Consider the following 20,429-nt stretch of genomic DNA (forward strand, 5'->3'; position numbering starts at 1 on the left):
GAGTTACGCGGGATATGAAATATCAGAGACACGCGTAACAGTTGGCATGCAACAGTTATTGGTTACGAGAGAGGCAAAAAAAAAAACAAATTTTTTGGGAAACAAGTTTTTGCGTTGAATATAAATAATCTGCAAATTAACAGAAAATTAAGGGATGTATGATGTAAAAAAAAAACACACGAAAATATATAATCTGCGTATTTTGGTCCATTTGGTGCGTGCAATAATGCGAATAACAATGTGTCTTTGATACGGTGTTACTTTAATCTGTTGTTCATTTGTAGGCAGGCCGCATAAACTCCGATTTCCATTCTACGCTATAACAACCTGAACAAGTAATTGTTGCCAGCGGCGATATGGCTTGGTTGCAATTTATATAGCGCGACGTTATTCAAATGTACGCGTGTATATAGGCAAAAAGGTCCTACCATTCGCATAATTTCGCATTTAATCTTACGGCTCCGTGTGCCACGATTGCGACAATGAAGCTATTTATGACGCCGATTATTATTTTCTGCTTCGTTCGAGAAAATTGCTGTTCTTTCATATCAAGTTCCATGAAATATTTCCGCGAGACACCGTTCCGGCAACAATCGTTCTTACGCGCATGTTAACGACATGCAATATCAGACCGGGGCCATCACGTCGTTAGATCGAACCACAAGTATCGTGCAGAAAAGCGCATTTCGTGAGCAAACAATGCGAACAAACATTTATTTGAGACCATCACGGAGTATCGTGCTGTAAGCGAAAACAATCTCGATTTTAACATCGTGCAGATCGTACGTTTCGTGATATTTAAACGTTATCGCAAATCACTCGGCACTCGACAAAGATGAAGAGGATAAGGAAAATACTCTTTTAAAATACTACCAATTATTGTTACCGTATATCAGTTATTATCCCATCGGAAGAGGGGAATAGCTCTGTTTTTATTTTTCCTGCCTGGTAATATCCCCGCATGTTATGCAAAGAGCTTACGGTAGATAACGCGAATAATGGAAAGAATAACACGGTTCTACGGCGCAATTAAGCAAATGATATCCCCTGTTAGACAAAGGAAAATTAAACGGACATTGCGCAATACATGTATGTGGAGGTATATAGCAATATCAAACTAAAATGGCACAATGCAGTTGATTGTTATTTAAGAGTATTGTTTTACGAAAGAGATATCCAATAAAATCTTTCTGCCGGACAATCGCTGACGATTTTATTTAATGCGAAATCGATTAAGCACAACAGCTTGCGAGGAAAGGAAAATATTATGATCGCATGGAATAATTATCCGAAGGTACACGAAATTCACCGTAATCAACTCGGACATCTTAATCGAGACGATCGCCGCAGTGTACACACACCGGTACGGTTTTATAATTAAATTCCTTTGGGAAATTCAACGGCTCGTAATCAGCACGTTCGTTCTTCCGCGTCCTTCTGTAAACGTGCTTCTCGGGCGGCATACAGGCCATACTTCCTTTTTTGTCACCATCCCGAATGAGATGGATGAAATTTCATGGATTTCATCCGCCGTACGTTCACATTTCCTAAGCTTTTTAAGCCGCAGCTGTACAGACCGAGCGTTTTCCGCTCAGCGCGGATAAATCGCGCGATAATTCATGTTCTCGCGTTTCCGCTTTCACACAAATAGCGCTTTATTCAAACTTAAAAAATAATTTCGATTTTGTAATGTGTTTTCCAGGTCGAGGCGTAGATAAGACCGCAGTGGAGGAATTCGTCAGCATAAGGACACGTCCCTCCGAATGAATGTGGAATTTTGCGAGGGGGATAAGAATACCACCAAGGTCCTCCGTCATGCTTGAGATAGACGCCATGACGTAAATTCTTACCCTCCACGAGAATGTCCGGCCTATGAGGGGCATTTTTCCGACGTCGGCCAGGGCAGAAGAAGGATCTAACTTTCCCGTCGTCTCATCGGCAACAATTCTTGTAGAAACTTTCCTTTCGGATGTTCCTCAAAGAGTGGATTTTCCTCCGAGTTTCACGGATTATACATCCCGAGGACCAGTTACGCGTTATTCTCGAGGAACTTTCACATCGATTTCGCGAGCGCGGAACGAACTTTCTTCCGACGTGTTCCGGGGAACTTTCTTCTGGAAGAGCGGCGCGATCCGCCACTTATCTCTCGCCACTTTCCTTTATCTCTCGTTTAAAATAGCTCACAGCTATGAACGGACGACTTCGTTCCATCTACACTGCAATCGCGCTGTGCTACAAAACGTTCGAGCCAATTGAAAATTAAGGAGATCTCCGGGAGCGTTCGCGCGGAATACGAGGTGAAATTCTCAATCCGTTTTAATAACGTCGGGAGAGGATTGCGAGGCGGTGTCGTAGTAGTGAAGAAAAATGTGCGAATCCGACGTATTTTAAAATTCTAAGCGCGTCGGACGACTGACGTCATGCGACGTCGAACGGTGAACCAAGTGCAAGCGATATTGCGAGAGTTCCCTGAACGTTTAAACGAAGATTCAGGTTCTGGGGCACGTTTTGACGTCAACATTTAATTGAGTGCGCGAAGCTAGCGAAAGGTGTGCTTTTACACCGCGCGTGATCCGGCGAGGGAAAAGTCAACGGTATAACCACGGATTTTCTGCTGCTGGGAAGATTTTATTAGCGGACATGATACGAAAACTTCCCCGCCCACGTAATCGGCCGTAAAGCAATCGTAAAATGTCGGCGTAGAACGTAACTTTTCCATTTGTGTGAGACGTGGAAGAAAGCTTAACTGACCTGATTACGACGCGCGGTACACAATGTCGCGGAAAAGGGCGTTGAGTAATGAGCGAGCGAGACAGGAATGACAGTTTGACGGAAATCATCGCGAAATCTCGGCTCCCTTAGAAGTTCCTGTCACATGACACTCCGGGCGGAACTTTTCTTTTTCGGGGACAAAACGCGAGGCAACGAACACGCTCGCAAATTTCAGGGGTGGCATTCATCTACTCGATGCTCGGGCGAGGAGCTAACGCGCAAAAACCGCCTCGTCGTAAAGCGACGAGCGTATTTCACGACGAAATATCAACGATGCTTTAATAATCGTTAAACGACGCGCGATTGGAGTAACGGCGAAAAAATTAAACGTAAAATTCCTCTTGTAGACCAGAGAACCGTCAGTCTTTCCTTCTAACCGAGAAATTAATATGATCATTACCGATTCCTGATCTCGTTTGCAAAAAAGAGGCAAGCCGATACAAAATTCGCCGCGGCGACGACTACGTCTACGGAAGAGGACAAGTTATATCAAAGCTTCGAATATTGAAAAAAAGCGCACTCATCTACGGCGAATAAGCCGCGGGAACAATGGAATCTCATTCGGCGGCAACCGATCGGCGGTTTGGGACGCGATCGGATTCTGCGGGGAGCGCCCGTGCATGAAACGCAAGCGGAGGAGAGCTCGGACGTCGAATCAAAGGCTGTACCACAACCCCGCGATTTAATAGGCGAAGGCATTTGGTAATCGCGCCAATACTATCGGGCCTGCCACCGGCGCCGCGGCGGAATTAATAAAATGCCCCCGTCGCATGAAAGTACGGTCATTACGACGTGATCGATAAGGGGCTGAAATTAACCATTTCCATAATCAAGCGGTTGTGAATTCTCTCAGCGCGCGATAGCGAGGAGTGCGCGCTCGTCCCCAAAATCGATTCGTCCCACGCAACACGCTGCGATTTTTTCCAATTAAGATCCGACCGAACGGAAAAAGAGTGCGATTCGTCGACGCGTGATTCGACGCGATGCGACACGCCGGGATTAAAGCCCGTATTTTTGGCGCTAGTAGCCGACGCGCTTTCATGAAAAATTGACCCCCGAGAGAATCGGTAACCCCGAGCGAGCGTAGAGCGGAATTTGCGCACAGTGACAGCAGCGCGCGAGGTATGACCGATGGATGTTCCTCGGCTCTTTGACCACGATTCAGAGATTCATCCTGCGACGACGGAAAGTCGATGCGGCGAACTAGAATATTGTGACGATGCCTCGATTATAACGTGCCCTTCTATAACGTGCGCGAAAACAAGTGCAACGCAAGTCTCGGCGCTACGTCGACATGGTCGTGAAAGCTCGCCCAACTTGGTCGACTGGTATGCGCGGTTGACAGGAATATGTGAGTTATTTACCTTGAAAGACGATAACCCTGCTTCTACCCGCATCGAATTTCTATCCTTCAAGTAAAGCGACAAGTAAATTTTGCAGATACCGAAGTACTTCAAAAGTATTCGGCTTTTGAAAGAGATGAATTAGTGCGGACGCATTCGACGAATGATCGATGCACCGAGTCCCTTCGCGGCGATATCGATCGATGTCATAATTGTGTTAGAGATTATCAAAAACAGTTATCAAAATCTCGGGGCATCTCGGAGAGGGAGGAAGAGAAGCGAATAACGGAACCGTAAACGTGGGAACGAAAATTGCGAGGTCTCGGCACTCTTTAAGGCGCGAGATAAGAAAGATACCGCGAGACACAAGATTGCAAACGGAGGCGTAAAAACAGCGACGGCCTTGTCGCTCGTCTGTATAGCTCAACGTAAAGTCGACGGAAGAGACCGCGATATTCGTGATGCAGAGCTTCGACGATTTGACGACGTACAACTCCACGTCTCACCTCTGGAACGTGACAACGACGCTGTGGTACGACAATGAAACCTATTACAACGGCACCAACTACACGGATCTGGCGCCTCTGGCGCCGCGGAATCAATTCGTGCTCCCGTGGTGGCGGCAGATGATCTGGACGCTACTGTTCGCCGGCATGATCACGGTGGCGACCGGCGGTAATCTGATAGTGATATGGATCGTGTTGGCGCACCGGCGGATGCGCACCGTCACCAACTACTTCCTGGTGAACCTCAGCATCGCGGACGCCATGGTGTCGACCTTGAACGTCACCTTCAATTACACCTATATGCTCAACAGCCACTGGCCGTTCGGGACGCTCTACTGCAAGATCTCCCAGTTCATCGCGGTTCTGACGATATGCGCCAGCGTCTTCACTTTGATGGCGATATCCATCGACCGGTAAGAGTCTCTTTTCTTTCTTCTTCTCTCTTTGGGGGGAGGGGAGGGATAACACGCTCTTGAGAATGAATTGCGAAAGGTAGCACGGTCTTAAGTCACAATAGTTAATATTAGGGCAATGTCGCTTAGGGACCCCCCCCTCCTGCTATTGTACAAGATATGTTATCGCGAACGAGGGATATATCCATCAACGCTAATCGTCCTGCCTAAGCGTGAGTCATCGTCATGATCCTTAGATATATCAAACAATCAATAATCCCGAAGATAGTGGCTCTCTAACTCCTGCGCGAGAGCTCCATCTTTCTTCCCCTCGCTTTGAGCGAGTTCCCGTTTTTAGCGCGTGAATGCTCTTGCTGAAACCTCACTTAGATCGATGTCCGGCTCTAGGAAAATACATTTCCTCCTGTTTATCTAAAGAAGCATCGGGTGTGCGTTGAAATAAGTACGGCGTGGGTGCGTCGTACGTATGACGTCGTGAAGGGTTAACGGCAAAACGGAAGCAGGTCTCCTCAGGCTAACGACAGAGATCAATCTGACGTCGAAAGTCAGCCAAGAGAAACGAGGAAGATAAACATTTGCGCTCTAGCGTCACCTGTCCCGCGATTAGACAAGGTAAAACTTCGTCGTCAAGATCCAATTACATATAGTTCAATAAATCTTAACTTCTTTATTTGCGACTTGATCGAATTATAGTCGACAGATATGCGTTTTGCGGATGTAAACGCGCATATTGGAAAAGTTTGAAGTCGCCCCTCGTTTTCTGAATCTGCTACTGATATTCTACAAGTTATCATATCATATCGCTGAAAAATGTTTAATATTTTCGTAACAATACATAGTACGATTTACTATATGTTTAGTTGTCTTATAACAAATTGTTCAATAAAGAAAATGCAAGTGTGAAGAAATAAAAGAAGAGCGTTTTTTGCAGGAATATCGGAGACAATTCAATCTGCAAGCTTGAAAATGCCAAATTAATTTTTCAAGGCGACTTTTCTATTGAATGAACGTCATTCAGAATTATACTCTCAACGGAATACATAATTCACCGTTCTTTTCATTATCACCGCAGGGCCGATTATTCTTTTCATCTCTTATTTCGACTACGATTTTCTAGTCAGATTGAAAAAAAAATTAATTCTCTTGATTGAAAAAAGGAACCATTCATTCAAGATAATTGATTAAATTGATACGAGAAATTGCGAATTCTATATAGATACCATCAGAACTAATGTGATCGCATTTGTAACATTCCAATAGCGACGATTTAAATTCTCGTAAATCTCGATTAAAGACTTACAACTTTTCAAACCAAACAACCCATCTCAAAGCCGATTACACTAAGTTCGCGTCCTGCTTAGCGAAGCGAATGATTGCTTCAAAGAACTAAAATCCGTAAGGCTAGGATATACAGAAAACCGCTAGTCAGAACGTTGCTTTCTCCGAGCTGAAGGAGCGCACGCTCGTCTCTTCTCAATTGTGCTCCAGAAGAAAGGCCATTATTCGAGGACATCCAAAAACGTGAGAAGCCTAGAATGATTAAGGACCCGTCCTCCGAGAGATATACCCTGTATATCCAATGCTTTTTTTATACGTCCCCAGGAGCTATCCTAAAACGCAGTTGTATTTCTCGAAGATTTAGACATTTTGAGACGGAATTGCCGATAAAAAAACGCGAGGAGCTATAAAAATTTCGATCCGCCGATGTCGCCGACAGATGCTACGTGATATCGGAAGGTGCTCGGGTCGTAAATCGTGAAATTCGTTTTTATGCCAGGGATAGAACGCAGAGGGGGAGAGTCCATCGGTGCCGGTGGCAATCGCCGATAACCGCGAACGGCGCGTACGTCACACGCCGATGGATTTATCGCAAGGGAACTAATTTTCGACGATACACCAGAGGCTAATGCAAATGTTACGCATATTATTGACTGTTCGACGACGAGAAGCCTGACATTCCGCGAGCGACATCGATACGGGGCCGTTTCCAAGTGACGTTTCGTCCGCGGGAAACGCCAATAGAGCATTGCACTCGATTGGCTACGGCGCGGTATTTTCCCGATAAATGATAATGTGCGTTATCGCAAGCGCGAGAATCTGAGACCTCGACAATACACTACGGCACGGAGGAAATAGGAAGTGGGGGAAGGGAGAGAGAAGAGTAGAGAGAGAAAGAGAGAGAGGAGGGGAGGGAAAGGGGGAGAGAGAGAGAGAAAGAGAGAGAGAAAGAGAGAGAGAGAGAGAGCCACCAGAATGTAAGCATTGCGCCCGTTGTGATAGAAATAACGGGCATTGTAGCCCGCTCGGTTATCGTTCCGATCGATTTTCACTGCGCGGAGGCTTTTATCCAGAATCTAGATCATTAAATGTATTAAAGCGAAGCTTTAAACGATGCTGCAACGAGCTTCCGTAAATGCGATGGAATTGAATGGACCGGAAAGAACTTAATCGACACGCAGCAACGAATGCAGAGTGTTCCAACAAAAATTTCTTCCAATGAATTCATATCACCCACGACAGAGGCAATCGCGTGCACCGAAGTGAGATCGCGTTTACTGCGAGCGCGCGGATTCTACGGCAAATCCATTCCAAATGAATTTTCACGCGATTTTTATCGGTCGCACTCTGCAGAATCAGTCGTGTCGGGAGCAGACGTCATCGTAGATATAAAAAGAACTCAGAGATTGGACCGCCAGTTAATTTTCCCCCGCACTCGATAGCCCGTGCAAGGATAATGCTGTTATCACTACCTACCGATGGAGGCACGTTAGCCTGTCAATACGAAGTACCGCGAGAGAGAGGTCGATCTTGAAAAACCGAGGAAAAGGCGATCGCCACGCAAGATCGCGAGAAGAAGAGGTTTGGCAAAGTTTCCTTTTATCCGCGTGAGAAAGGGGATAGATAATTGCCGCGGCGAGAAATAAAAAATCACTAGTGTCGTCGCTTGAAATATTCTTGCACCAAGCATTTGTATCGCGGAAGAACGCCTTTCCCAGAAAACGACTAGCTGCAAACGATACCATTAAGTATGAGAGAATAAGCGGAAAATCCCAACGAGAATAATCTCTCGAAAGGAGTAGCGCAAATTATATCACGAAACTTATAAAATATTTCACTCGACCTTGATGTAACCGCAACGAACGTGTAATGAACTAATTAGGTTTCTGCGGTTAATATCCCGTACTTCCATATGGAAAAGCGAGAAACGATTCTCATATATACCTGCGCTTCGCCGGGTGGCAGGTCGCATTAAGGGTTGAAATATTAACCGTGAGTAATTGCCGTGCCTTTTTGCTTAATTCAGAATTTAGAACCCTAGCTGGATTGCAACAGAGCTCATTAAAATTATACACCGAGTAGGATCGTGCATAACGCACGATGTTATTTTTACGGATCTCTCTGCGAAACATTATATTTTCAAATTTCATGAATAATAGGGTTTATCTGATACCCCGCCCACACACACAATGGAAAGCCTGAATATGGAATTGATTTTTCAGACTATTTTCGCTCTAATCGCCATCGGGAGCGAATCTTTTCTGTCGTACAAATTCGCCAGCAAAAGTATCGCAAAGATTCTTCGCTTGATATTTATCCCAGAATGTTGTTATCATCGAGAAAATGCTTAAGATTCTTTCTCTTTATTCAAGAAAAGCGTTCTCCCTCTTTCGTAGTTCTCTCTCGCTCGTATCTTTTTATCTTCGGTTGCAGTTCTCTCGCGCGTACTTACAGGCGAACGTCTTATCCCGTTAAAACGTGTTGGCGTTCAATTTTCTACGGACAAAAACACCACCCACGCTACTCGCACTTTATACGAACAAGAACGCATCTACGTTACGTAACAAGAGACAATATTGAAATATTCATCATCAAACACGTTCAGTATCGTTCAGGTTTCATTATAAGCAAAATCTCGTCTGCTTATTTTTAGAATTAACGACTATAATTTTGAAATTAAGACTCGAGACCAGGAAGAATTTCTTTGTTGAATGTCGTAACGTATACGATGGAATTAAAGATTAATATTGTGATATTGTGCAATAACCAGACAGCGGGGTTCAAGATGTCAAATACGTACTACAATGAATACGTTATACTAACGCGTGGTAAATACAACCAGTGTGCACACGATGTAATTGCATTCTTAAAGAGATATGACATCAAAGAGACAGAGAGGGGGAGGGGGAGGAGGAGGGAGGGGGAGAGAAGTATATTATTCCAAAGACTTCGCATCTGGAAATAGAATTCTGTTATTCGACAATACTTGACATTTGCAGGAACTACATGAAACCATAGGGCACATCCGCGTTTGAAGAATGCGCATTTCTAGATGTTGACGTCATTATAACGTCTCTGCGTATGTTTGGCATCCATTATTCGCATGGGAAATGCACGCAGCACGACGACGACGACGACGTTGACGACGACGGGGGCGCAGTTAGCTCCTTGCGCGGTATGTCACGTACATGCTTCCGATACCAATTCAAATGAGAGCCGCGTTGAAACAATGCCGCGCAATAGGCGTACCACCACCGTCGCGAGCCGTACTTGTAAACGGAACCCGGTAGAGGGTTGCTTTGCCACGCGATAAAAATAAGAAATGCGAAACTCCCGGAGGGAGAAAAATATTCCTCTTCGACTCGACAATAACGCTCGCCAGAGGCGGCAACGAAAATAATCCGGCCTTATACTCCCCCAACTGGATCCGTCATATTAGAAATTCAATTAGAATTCAACGACGCGTAAACGGCCGTTTACGGATCGGTCAGGACGTTTACGTTTTCGAGAAATGACGGGGGAGCATCTCGGAGCGAAAGCAAATAAATTCTGAAATATCGCTCTAGGGATCACTGAGGCATGCACTGAGGATCGATAAAAATGACTCAATTAAAGGCCGAAATATAGCGTGGCTAATATCGCCGTCGATGCATCGATAAAAGCGGTGCTTATTGGTGGACGCGTGGCAGATTGGCTCCACGCTAGGTGGAGAGTATAAATTCACGTTGAGCGATATAGATTCCGACAGTGCAACGCGATTTCCGATCCCGACTGCGCGTCTGTTGCCGATACTCGCCTTGGTAAAATCCTATCAGTTATTAATCTTAATATCCTACTAAATGTGTCTAACATTCCATCGACTCGCCTTTAATTAACTTTATAAACTATTGATCTTAAAATTCTATTAATTATTAACCCTTATCGTCATTATATTGATTAACCGTCCATGTGCAGGGTGCTCTTAATATAGATTATAATTTAAGAACTTAATCGACAGACAGAATGGATAACTTAGGGAATGAAGAAAATAAATAAGGTGAATCTTTCACAAGTTTCGCCTTTAATTTAGGACAAAGGTGATCGATGACGACGATGGTGAATTCAGTGCACGAGCCCCATGTTTTACAATATCGACTATATCCTTGACAGTCGGTAGCGGCACGCCTGTTTCGAACCTTCGCGGTGATCAATGTTCGAGTGAAGAATTTACGAACGTAGCTACAATCTCGCGATCCACCACGCGAATAACTACGCGAAGCGCGATCGTAAACGTGACGCTACTACGCTACTAATAAGTACACGTGAAAACTCGATGATATCTAAAAATATCGTGGCGTTCCTCGAACGGAAATTCAACCAGCGATCGCAAGGGAGATACAGACAAATCACATGTCGTATGCATTTACTCGAGTAGCCGCAGAGGATTCAACAATACAACAAAGTTTTTCCGATCAAACTCGCGTTCGAAAGGTCAAACTCGGGTTCGATAGCGGTTATGCCGAAGACAGAGGCGTCGAGTGACGTTCGGACTTGACGTTATTGGACGACGTGGAAGAGACATCAAGTGCAATCGAGAGTTCTTCAACGACGTCGTACCCAAGTCCGAGTCGTCCAGGTCGGAAACCTAAGCGACCAGACCGGCGAACTCTTTTCCCCGAAACGACGACGATCCACAATTCAATTTCCTCGATCGATCGAGAGCGCGGACCTTGTCACCGGAACGCGGATCGATTACGGCGATCCGAGTCGCTCTAAACGACGAGAGTCTCCAGCGAAATGCAACCTTGCACGAAAGGAACGAGAATCTGGCTGAGGAACCGCGTCGAATTCTGTCGACTAACGAGTACCGTCGCCTCGAACGTTAACGATCGTTACAACGACGACGCTGCTTACTGCTAACGACCATCCGGCACCTGACTAACAAAATGACGATCAAGGAAACGATCTTGGAATTTCGAGAAAAAAACTCCTCTTAATCGAAGGAATAAATCAAGATAACAACCTTCACGTGATTGATTTTCACAAAGAATATAATCTATACAGATTTCAATTTATCTATTGCATTTATTTTACCGGAATCGAAATCGACAGACATCGAGCAGTATCTAACTATCGGACTCGATCTAGCGAACTTTCCTCAAGCGTCTCTTTGTCGAAACTTCACTGCAAACTGATATCGAACGTTTATGCGCCTCCGAGCATTGATAAATCAAAGAGTTTATTCCAGCGGCCCGTTGTTGCTCGTCAGTTTTGCTCGTACCGGAAGTGCGATCACGATACGTAGACCTGCCAAACGATATTCAGCGATCCAACGTCAGTTTGTCAACGTATGAGAGTGCCGGATTGTCTTTCGCTGCTGGATTGTTTATAGCGAAAAGTTGGTTTGTCCGCGAGCGTTGTTTCATGGAAGTTTGCAAGTTGATCCCTATCCCTGACCTACGCTGCGCCACGTTGAACAACTCGAGTAAATTGATGGAAATCGATTTCCACCGGCGCGGCAATGTTTGACACTCTCTTCAGATTAGGATTAGAATATATCCACTCAGATATTTATTGCGAAAGTCGCGGACGCTCAATTCTGGTCGGGAGAACATGGATTACGAAGCATCAAATGATGGTTTCTGGAAAAGAGGAAGCAGCTAGATTGAATTGAGCGACGGTAGGACAAACAGAAACGATATTGAATCGTTTAATAATAAAAACATCTTCCAACAGATTGCAGAATAAAAAAAATTCCAAGACGAATCCGAGTTCGAAAAACGGGATTTCGCTGCGAGAATCTGACGTGGGTAGTGAAGCGACGCTTACGAGCACTTTCGCGGAAAATATGAACGAGGATCAGCGCGTAGTCAAAGACGCGATAAAGTCTGCCTCGTTGAGCGCGAGATGCGCCGATCAAACGCAGCTTCGGATCTGAACGATTCGACAAGCAACACGGGGAGCAACAATACGTCGGGTATAACACAACGTGAACGACAATTTCAGCGACAGTTCCGGATCTACCGCGCGCGTAAACACGGAAAATTCAATCGCCTCGTCGCGTCTGCGTCGACGGGAAACGCGGAATTGTTAGACGCCAGGATAAAATCGTTATCCTCACAAAATTCCAGCGAAAGGGGGTAATCCCGGCGGTAGTTATTACGCGAACGTGAATACCATGTTAAATGCCGAAGTTAATAGCGATCGTAGCTGGAATATCATCGCTTTGCGAAAGCAAGCAGTTTGCGGTTCGATCAAACGTCCAGGAATTGATCATTTAAGCCGACTTCCTGGCCAGAGCGTTGCGGGAAAAACCGGGCGAATATTTGAGTACCGCGTCGCTTTCTGGCCTGCCAGAGATAGCGGCCAATAAAACTGACGGCAAAACGCGAATCGACGCGGGCGGAAGGAAGTAGAATTTAAAATCAGAATCCCCGCCGACATCGATTTTGCCGTCGGATACACCAGCGGCTGTCAACGCGAATGCCAATACCACCTTGAATCGCGAATAATAGTAACCGCGAGCCGCGTAACCATTCGCCTCCACGTCAGTCATCACGTTCGGAAACAAAACTTCCGGAGAAATCTCCGTTAAAAGGGACATTGCTGCACGACGTGTCCCGATAGCCTTGCAGCTCCGATCAACACGCAAACGTCGGCCACCGCAACGCAAATGTTGGCCGTCAATCAAAACGTCGCGCACGTCATCGATACGGTTTAAAAACGACATAATAAATTCCATTCGGCACGGATAAAGCGCGGATGCAAAGCTGTGGATGCTCGGCGATCGCGCTATATAACCACCAACGCGAGTGGCAATGAATATTAATGATCGTAACTTATCAAGACGCGCGTTGACTACGATAATCCTTTCGAGACCGGAAGTCGCATGCAAACTGAAGTCCCAAGTCGAATGTTCCTGTATGCCGAGGGCGAATTCTTGCGGAACCGCGAGCGACGATTCCGAGCAGCGATTCCGCCATCAGGGACGTTTGCGCCTGGTTCTCAAGCGGAAAATCAGATTAAACGAAACCCGACTACGCATCGGCGGTGTCTGAGTAGACGCTCGAAGGCGAAAGCAACCGAACCTGTTGAGTCGCAACCTGTTGCGGCGGCTAAACAATCCGAAACAACTTATTCCGCTGATTTGTCACCGGCCGCGTATTAATAATGCGTAAAACGGCGACCGGCGAAAGCGAAAGGACCACGAAAAGCCAAGGAACGTTAACCATCGCATTATGATGCAACAGATTCATCGCAAAATGTCAACAGGGCGATTGGAATGTCGACGACCAACGTAACCATCACGATTATGATGAGCTGACAGCGTTAAAGAACTTTCAATGACAGTTTGAGAGAGAGTTGCCTTCAGAATGACTCGATATTCAAATAATCCGCAAAACATCTGACACATTGACACCTCTCCACTCGGTCGATCGTAGGATTTACATCATCGGCTAGCATAAATAACATAAATAGACGGGGGGGCGTAGATACGAACTGCAACGCAAATTTTAATCAAAATACCGACGGCGCTATCCGGCTAATCGGGGGGCCGATTAGAATTCCGATGCCGTCGTCCAGGGATCGATCGATCTCGGTAAACACGGGATAATTCGAGACAAGACGAAGTGCCTTGTCTTAAAGAGAATGTCGATTAGAACGTCGATCAGAAGGTCAACGATGGAAATTACGAATCAAACGCTACTCATCGCCTCATAATTCATCGAAATGGATCTGCGTTCGACTTAAACGCCAAGAGCGTCGCTCGACCGACTCGACCGAGTATCGGTCTTGAAACGAGCGCAAACACCACGAATCACCGCGTGGGGGTCTAAGGTAAACGGAGACGCAAGCGTCAATTTCCTGAGCGCGCATCCGATCGTGGCGGGCGATACCTCTACCACGGAGTGGACGCCTTTAGCGTCACCGCAATCCCTCTGTGCACAATTCGCTGTCGGCAGCGCGTATCTGCTGCTGTACCCGGTAACCCGAATCAAAAGGCTTAATCTGAACGTGAGTCACACAAAGCGAGTTGCGATTCCGCGAATGGGAAACGTTTGCGCGCGGAGGGAGCAGCCGTCGGTTCAACCGGCAAACTGTTCGCTCGTAGGAGCGGTGCCGGGCGTTCTGGAATACCGCCAGGTCGTCGAATGTCAGCTCGCGGACTACAATTGCACGCGCCACAATTACAACGCCAACGTCAACGCCGACCCGGACGTCAACGGCTGGCGGCCGGCGCCGGCGGATTAAATATCGATCGGCCGATAGTGGCGATAGTGAATCGCATCATCGATCAACGTCCTCTCTTCGTCAATAATAATAATAATGCAACGAAGGGAGCGGACGCTATCGCGATGTCGACGACGCGCCGAACGGCTTCCTGAACGGCGATCCGCACCCGACAACGAAGCGCGCAACACGGACCAAGTGTAATTACTTTGACGTAAACTACAATGCAAATTATCAGTGGGAATTATAATCGGAAAGCGAAAACGGAGCGACGGGACGCGCCGTTGCGCGGTGCCAAACGGAAAAAAAGAATAGTACGAACTGTGTGTGCAACAACGGCGAAGATAAGAAATGGCTTGGATGAGAACGGCAAGAAGCTGGGCGGGCAACCGGAGGATGCAAGAACCGATAACTTAGCCCGGGCGCTCTCGACGGGTTAATCTGCGTCGGTCAGCTCGGTCGAGATGAACGTTCATCGCGACGAATTACGGTAACGAGGGATTCATGTCGGGCGTGACGTGGCTTGATAAAATATGCATTGCATCGGCGAAGCAGCCGTGAGCAGCCGAGGGATTACGTTGTAAAACGTAATTCATGATCACGCTGCAAGAAAATACCGCTCCGTCGCGTCGTCGGCGAGAATAATGGGTGATTAGTGAAGCGCAAGATCTAATAAGGCAAAATTCAACGCTGTGTATAATGTAAATCACGCCATAGATATCAATTAAATTCTCGTACTCAAGCCTCGAAATGTTCAATTGCAACTGTAATAAATTACAGAAGAAAATTGCAAAATCGGCGAAAAGAAGGAAATTTATCTCGACGGTATGTCTCATTGTCAGAATATCACGACTGTTGAATACGATATTATAGCACATTTGTACTCTGACAAATTGTAATATCAACACATAAGTGATATGATGTGATTTTACACACGCCCAAAATAGAACGGATAAACTAGTTGCGAATTCATACTCTCCGCTTACAGTCGATTTGCATTTCAAATTATATTTGAGCGGCATCTTCGTTCTCGCGCTGAAAGAACCTTCCTTTGACGGATTTACGCGTGTCACGTCTCAAACGGTGAAGTGAAAAAGAAAATGCAAACTATGTTTCGCGACTTATTTCTAGAGTAACGTTGAAACTGCAAAATTCATAGCGGTATCATTTTTAGGAAGATGCGCGAAAGATCGCATTAATCTCGCAGCCACTTATTTGCTCGTCGAAACTTTCACGTATCTCCTAAGTTGGTCCTCGAAAGGGGATGTAGGTTAATATCCCCCGTAATTTATTATCGTGACGATGTAGTAAGGGTTCGGAGGACCATGACCCGAAGTATTTTCGAAACCTTTCTCAAGTTCCAGCAAAACATACTAGTGCAATTTGTACCATCTTTCTCCCCAAAGGATGATACCTCCGACAGAAGATGAACTCTTGGGAATTTTCGTAGTCCACTTTCCTATGTACCTCTTTCACATTCGGTAAACGTGCGGTATATGACAGCTATCTTTCTTTCAAGAAACATCTATCTTGCGAAACTTCCAATAGAGATCTTGAGCCTTGTTAAAATTCAACATGAAACTTCAAGAAATATCTAACAATCGTTCAAAGGGCGTCTCTTAAATATCTGTAGGTATGGAAATGTTCGCAGATCCATAAGAAAAATTAATTATAGAGGATATGAGACAAATCGCTAAATTGTTTAAATATCTTTCTTTGCCAAAAATTATATGTATCGGATTTAACCCGACATAATTGAAATCTCGACTAACATGTTAGGAATTTACAATTTCGAGAGTAACAATGCTATATAAAAAAAATTACTAACAGCATATTAGTTACAACAGAAGTTTTATATAAGTTCTTTAAAAAAGGATAAAAATGGGCCTAAAAAGAAGAATCATCACCTTGTTTAAACGTTTTTAAATTTTAGCAAGTATCTAACTGTGTCTCTGAGAGATTCAGTCCCCATATGCGAAAATATATAATGTAGCCTTAAAACTAGTTGAAGTAAGGAAAGCCATAGCGGATTGAAAGTAGTACGAGTAAGCGTATAAATCGGACGCAAGGAGGTCAAGACTTTTCTCAATCCCTACTCTCGAGTAGATGATGACTGCGTCGCCGTACCGGGAGAGATATGGCTTTGCAAAAAGGTAAAAACGGGTTTTACTCGAGACGAATACGAAACAGGTTGACGATTAAAGCATCAAAACCATCTGTGTACGTAGCCATATGTGTACGTGCAACCCGACTTTGTGGGTAATTTATGAGAAGCAAAGTTTTTTTTACCCGACTTCCTCCTAATAGTTTCATCTGTCTACCTCTGCAAAATCCTGGTTAATCTCCAGCGTTACGTACACGCGTTACAAGTTAATGCTTGAAAGATAACGAAAAAGCAATGTTTTGACGCGACTTTTTCCATCAATCGCGACTTGCTTTCGTAATGAAATTTCAACGAGTTTCTCAACTACGTCGAATTTACGCTTGTAAATTTATCAGTACATACCGAAAATAGACGGCATTGATTTAAAATCGTATAAAAATCAACAGCGCGGAATTAAAACTTAAGTGACAATATAACGCACCCATCTCACGATTTCAGTCGATTTCGCATTATATCGTAATAGCGTGTATTCCGTCTTTAAAATTAAAACATTGATGTCAGCTCGGAGTTAAATCATGAGCGTAAATAAGGAAATCTTCACGGTACCGCCAAGGACCGAGCGAAATTCCCGAGAATCTGGAATTCGAGATGCGTATATCCATGTACGCATTACTACCATGTCTTAATGTTCATCTCTGGATTAACATCTACGAAAGGGGCAAAAAGCACGTTGAGAAACGTCAAGGATATTTCCTCGATGTTTAATGACCATTCTACGCTAAAAGCTCGGCCTCAGAGAGTCAGACTGTTGCAGTCTCTACTTCTTCCCCTCCCTCTCTCTCTCTCTCTCTCTCTCTTTCTCTCTTGCTCTCTTTTGCCTTTGGCGGCAACAATGTTCCTACGAATCGCAACTGTCTGCTGCTCGTATGCAGCTCGTCCGCTACTCCTATCTACCTACGAAGCGAGACACTGTACGTTTGAGGTCCAGATGTGTCATTCTATGCAAAACACGCCACTATCCGCATTTCTTCAAATTCGACAAAAATCTCAAACCTTTTCGAGAAATGAAATAACTATTATCATTTGAAGAGATCGATATTACACATATATTGAAAAGCAAAAGGCTAAACACGTTTCACAAAAATAAAAATTAAGTACGATTGATATTGGAAACACAGAATGCAGTTTAAATCGATGTTTTATAAAATAATGTTTTATCAATCTGTCATTTTTCCCGAGAAGAAATAAATTTTATTTGAAAGACATTTTCAGGCTTTCGCACGCCAATGTGAAGTCGTGTACGTAAGACAGTCTGCGTAAAATCGCGAAGACAGAGGAAGAACAATAGGGACAGAAGTAAAAGCGGCGAGGGGAAGAAGTGACGTGGCGAGAGAAATGCGATCGAACCGAGGGACGAACCTTCTTCTGAACTTTATCTTTGAGAATAGAATGGAGGAATTGAAACGTCGGATGTATGTACGGTAGCTCGGAAACGAAAAACACTCGGCGTTCCTTTCAGGGCAAGATCAAACTCGGATTCGATCAGATCTCCACGCGAAAGGCTGGAACTCTATTCGAAGGAACAATAATCCGTGCTCGGCTTTCGCGCTTCTACAGCATGGGAGGAACAAAAAGGTGGAACGCGTGCTCTGCTCGCCTCCGTAGTTTGTACGAGAGAAAATTTTATTATCGATATTACGATCTTTACGACTGTAAGCATCGTAAATGCGCTTCGAACGTCATCTCAGGCGTAGACGCGTTTGTCTTTGTACTATCCGCCGTTGAAAATACGGATCCTAAACGAATAGTCTGTCGAAGTAGGTCACAGCGAGACGGAAAAAAATGTTACTTTGTCCATTAATTTCACTACCATCTTGTTCTATTCCCCTAAGCGAAACCTTCTCGACTTCCACGTCATTTATCCGCGATAACTCATAAATGTATTATTCTCTTCGCAAGTCACATTAATGCACAGTCAGGCGGGTAAAATTCTAGTCAGAATTTTACCCGAAATTACAAAGCGGCTTATACCCCAACGTTTTAACGTTTTTCCGCTTGAATATGAAATCGGATAAAAATCCATCCGACATTTGATATATTGTTATTAAGATCAATTTATACGAAGGCTCGTATAACCACGGATTTAAGTTCTCATCATTATCGTCCTCATTATCTGTCCTTCTCACGTTTCGACCGCTAGTGGAGGATATTATAGTTTTAAAACGGGAAGCCTGGAACAAGATTTTTAACTAAGAAAATCGAAAAATAATAATTTCGATGAAGAGTAAAGTGCTCTTTAGGTTCTTGTTCTGGTCTTAAAATTTTTGTTCTGAGTTGTTCTACGCGGTTATAAATATGTTCTAAATCGACAGTTTTGTAAGTCATTTTGTTTACGAATAAATGGCCAAAAACTGTTATTTCCAATATTTTTCTTTTTCCAATATCTCTTAAAGTTTTTGACCAATCGAACTAAAACTTTGGAACAATGTTATGATCAACTAGAACAACCTGGAACAACCTAGAAAAGTTCGATTTTCGAAAAATGGGGTGCCAGGTCAGAAAATCGTTTTTATTAATTTTTTGCGAACATTTTTATTTTAAAAATTTGATTTTCTGGAACAATTTAGAACAAGTCTAGAACAACCCGGAACAACTTTTAAAATTTCAAAATTTTAAAAATTAGGTGCTAACTTCACACAGGTCGAGACTTCTCAAGAGAACGTTGTCGCTGAATCCACCCTCGACAGACGTAAAGACGGAATCAGTCGCGATAGTATTTGAAGGGTCGCCGCGCCGTAACGGGAGGAGAACACAATCCTGACACGCGGCTGGGATTTGACCTTACGTTGTCTCATCAAATAGCCTGACTGCTGGATATTAGAAAATGGATTTCGCGCTTTCATCGCTTTATTGTCCGAACGACGAACCGACCTTTCTCAAGCACGAACCTCGAATCCATTCGTCGAATTGCAGAAAGACACGCTCCACCAGCGGTTTCCATCTCCTTCCTCCTGGCAGCAATCTTCGCTCGCTTTTAGTAATACGAATTTTACGATTTGATCTGATTCTCTCTTTCTCTCTCTCTCTCTCTCTCTCTCTCTCTCTCTCTCTCTCTCTCTCTCTCTCTCTCTCTCTCTCTCTCTCTCTCTCTCTCTCTCTCTCTCTCTCTCTCTCTCTCTCTCTCTCTCTCCCTTTCTCTATCTACAATATTAGTCGCGCTCGCCTTCGGCGACTCTTAGAGCTCCGGCGATGCGATGCATCAGTCGCGCAAACATGATTTCACTCTATCGCGACTATGATATTATCGTTAGGTCTTATTGCGTCTCCTTCGCGTCTTCCTCGTTTTAGACATTTTTGCCCGCGCGCGCCCTCCGTTCTCGTCTCGTCTCGGGGAAAAAAGCTGACGCTACCTGATCTATTATCCCACGATGCAGCCTGCCCTTATCATCCGGAAGACTTTATCACGAAATTCACGTCATCTGAGATCCCGACACCGTAAACGCTCCGCGCTTGCAACTCTCGGCACACAATTTCATTTTGATAAAAGTAATAAGCATTTCCTCGTTTTATAAGTAATATGGATATGCTGCTGGTTTCGCATCGATAACAATCTTATTCCAGCCTCATACACAATAATATATATTTTTTAAAAAGTCTTTTAAATAATTATTCAAGCGGATAATATTTTAATTTACCTTTTCAATCGAATTGATTTAACTTGTAATTAAGAATAACAATCGCTCTAATTAGGCCGTCCTTATATAATCAAAATCTTTATCTATCGATCAGAATTATTAATATG

The 20,429-nt window shown here is 44.4% G+C and overlaps 1 protein-coding gene across 1 annotated transcript in view; it reads left to right on the forward strand.

The window, feature by feature from the left end:
- The window catches only part of LOC112461976 (tachykinin-like peptides receptor 99D), a 71,746-nt gene that overhangs the window by 36,516 nt on the left and 14,801 nt on the right, over positions 1 to 20,429 (forward strand). Inside the window, exon 2 of the mRNA XM_025027452.1 lies at positions 1,703 to 5,034. Coding sequence (XP_024883220.1) covers positions 4,577 to 5,034 — 458 coding nt within the window. The 5' untranslated portion in view covers positions 1,703 to 4,576. The remainder of the gene's footprint in view (positions 1 to 1,702; positions 5,035 to 20,429) is intronic.

This window comes from Temnothorax curvispinosus, unplaced genomic scaffold (genome assembly GCF_003070985.1).
Source record: "Temnothorax curvispinosus isolate PA1 unplaced genomic scaffold, ASM307098v1 QBEX01011923.1, whole genome shotgun sequence".
Classification (NCBI taxonomy): Eukaryota; Metazoa; Arthropoda; class Insecta; order Hymenoptera; family Formicidae; genus Temnothorax; species Temnothorax curvispinosus.